This window comes from Otolemur garnettii, unplaced genomic scaffold (genome assembly GCF_000181295.1).
Source record: "Otolemur garnettii isolate 467f Iridium unplaced genomic scaffold, OtoGar3 scaffold00020, whole genome shotgun sequence".
Lineage (NCBI taxonomy): Eukaryota > Metazoa > Chordata > Mammalia > Primates > Galagidae > Otolemur > Otolemur garnettii.
The window spans coordinates 3,972,778-3,974,739 of NW_003852415.1; the positions used below are offsets into that span (position 1 = coordinate 3,972,778).

General features: G+C 41.5%; 1 protein-coding gene across 1 annotated transcript in view; it reads right to left on the bottom strand.

Annotated features, from left to right (window-relative positions):
* NOXRED1 (NADP dependent oxidoreductase domain containing 1) overlaps positions 1–1,962 on the bottom strand; it is a 30,654-nt gene that overhangs the window by 15,686 nt on the left and 13,006 nt on the right. Inside the window, exon 2 of the mRNA XM_003787065.2 lies at positions 820–1,019. Within this exon, the coding sequence (XP_003787113.2) occupies positions 820–1,019 (200 nt within the window). The remainder of the gene's footprint in view (positions 1–819; positions 1,020–1,962) is intronic.

A 1,962-nucleotide genomic window follows, 5' to 3' on the forward strand; every position in this document is an offset into this window, starting at 1 on the left:
TGGTGGGCATCTGTAGTCCCAGCTACTTGGGAGGCTGAGGCAAGAGAATCGCTTAAGCCCAAAAGTTGGAGGTTGCTGTGAGCTGTGACACCATGGCACTCTATCAAGGGTGACATAGTAAGACTCTGTTTCAAAACAAAAAAACCAAAAATCAGTATAGGCCAATAACAGCCAAGCTGAGAATCAAATCAAAGACAGAATACTATAGCTTCAAAGAAAATGAAATACCTGGGAATATACTTAGCTAAGGACATGAAGGATCTCTACAGAGAGAAACCCTGAGGAAAAAAATAGCAGAAGACATTAACAAATGGAAGAAGATACCATGCTCATGACTGGGAAGAATCAACACTGTTAAAATGTTCATACTGGCTCAGCACCTGTAACTCAAGCGGCTAAGGCGTCAGCCACATACACCTGAGCTGGTGGGTTCAAGTCTAGCCCCAGCCTGTCCGACAACAATGATGGCTGCAACCAAAGAATAGCTAGGTGTTGTAGTGGGTGCCTGTAGTCTCAGCTACTTGGGAGGCTGAGGTAAGAGAATTGCGTAAGCCCAGGAGTTGGCAGTTGCTGTGAGCTGTGATGCCACAGCACTCTACCCAGGGCAACAGCTTGAGGCTCTGTCTCAAAAAAAAAAAAATGAAAAACAACTCATACTACCCAAAGTGAACTACTGAGTCAATCCAATCCCCATCAAAGCACCAATGTCATGCTTTGAAGAACTTGAAAAAATAATATAGCATTTCATATGGAACCAGAAAAGCCCCCCAAAAGCCAATGCAATTCCAGGCCTCTTTTCTACCACACATTGCTTCTCACCCAGTACTTCTGGCCTCCGAGTGGAGATCCGTAGGCTCTGAGCAGGCATAGGGACAAGCTCCAGCAGTGTGCGAGCCAGGTGATTCCCAAGCTGGCCACCACCAATGATGCCCACCTTTAACTCCTCACTATCAGGGCTGTCCAAATGATGGAATTCATTTGAGAGAGGACTGGAACTTTGATTCTCTTGTAATGATTCTCTGGAGAATGAACAGACAGACAGACATAAGTACATGTACATATTGTAGACCTTGTCAGTCTGGTGTTTTTCTGCTTTAACTTCCTCATATGAAAGCCTGGTGTCACATAAAATACTTCAGAGAGAAGACATTTCAATCGTATGCCATTTATCCAGCCTCCCTAGGGAACAAAATGTTCCACCCGAGTAAACTGTCCAAAAACCAAAGGATAACCCTTTTCAGGGGACCAAAATTTGTTTAAAACATTTAAAAATTTTTGTTACATGTATTATGCATTTCCCTGTCTTCTTAAACACAAGGTCTGAATATTTAATCATTTTGTTGATTCAGAACCATCATTTGTGAACAGCCACTAGTACACATTATTCTGTAATGTATAACACATTTCGGGTCAGTGCCCTCATTGTTTTTGTTTTCTGTGCAGACAACTGTCAATCATTTATTATGGTTAAAAAAACATATAAAATTTACCATCTAAAACATTTTTAAGTGTATAGTACAGTAAGGTTAACTATATGCACATTGTTGTATCCAGAGCTCTAGAACCTTTTCATCTTGCAAAACTGAAACTCTATACCCATTGAACTATTTCTCTTTTCACATTCATCCAGCCCCACTTGTCAGTATACTTTTAGTTGGCTAATTAGATACCTCATATAAGTGAATCATGCAGTACTTGCCTTTTTTTGTTTGTTTGTTTGAGACAGAATCTCACTCTGTTGCCCCAGGCTAGAGTGCCAAGGTGTCAGAGTTCACAGCAAGCTCAGACCTCTGGGTTCAAGAGATCTTTTTGCCTCAGGCTCCTAAGTAGCTGAGACTACAAGTGCCCACCATAATTCCCGGCTAGTTTTTCTATTTTTAGTAGAGACTGGGTCTTGTTCTTGCTCAACCTGGTCTTTTTTTTTTTTTTTTTTGAGACAGAGCCTCAAACTATCCCCCTGGG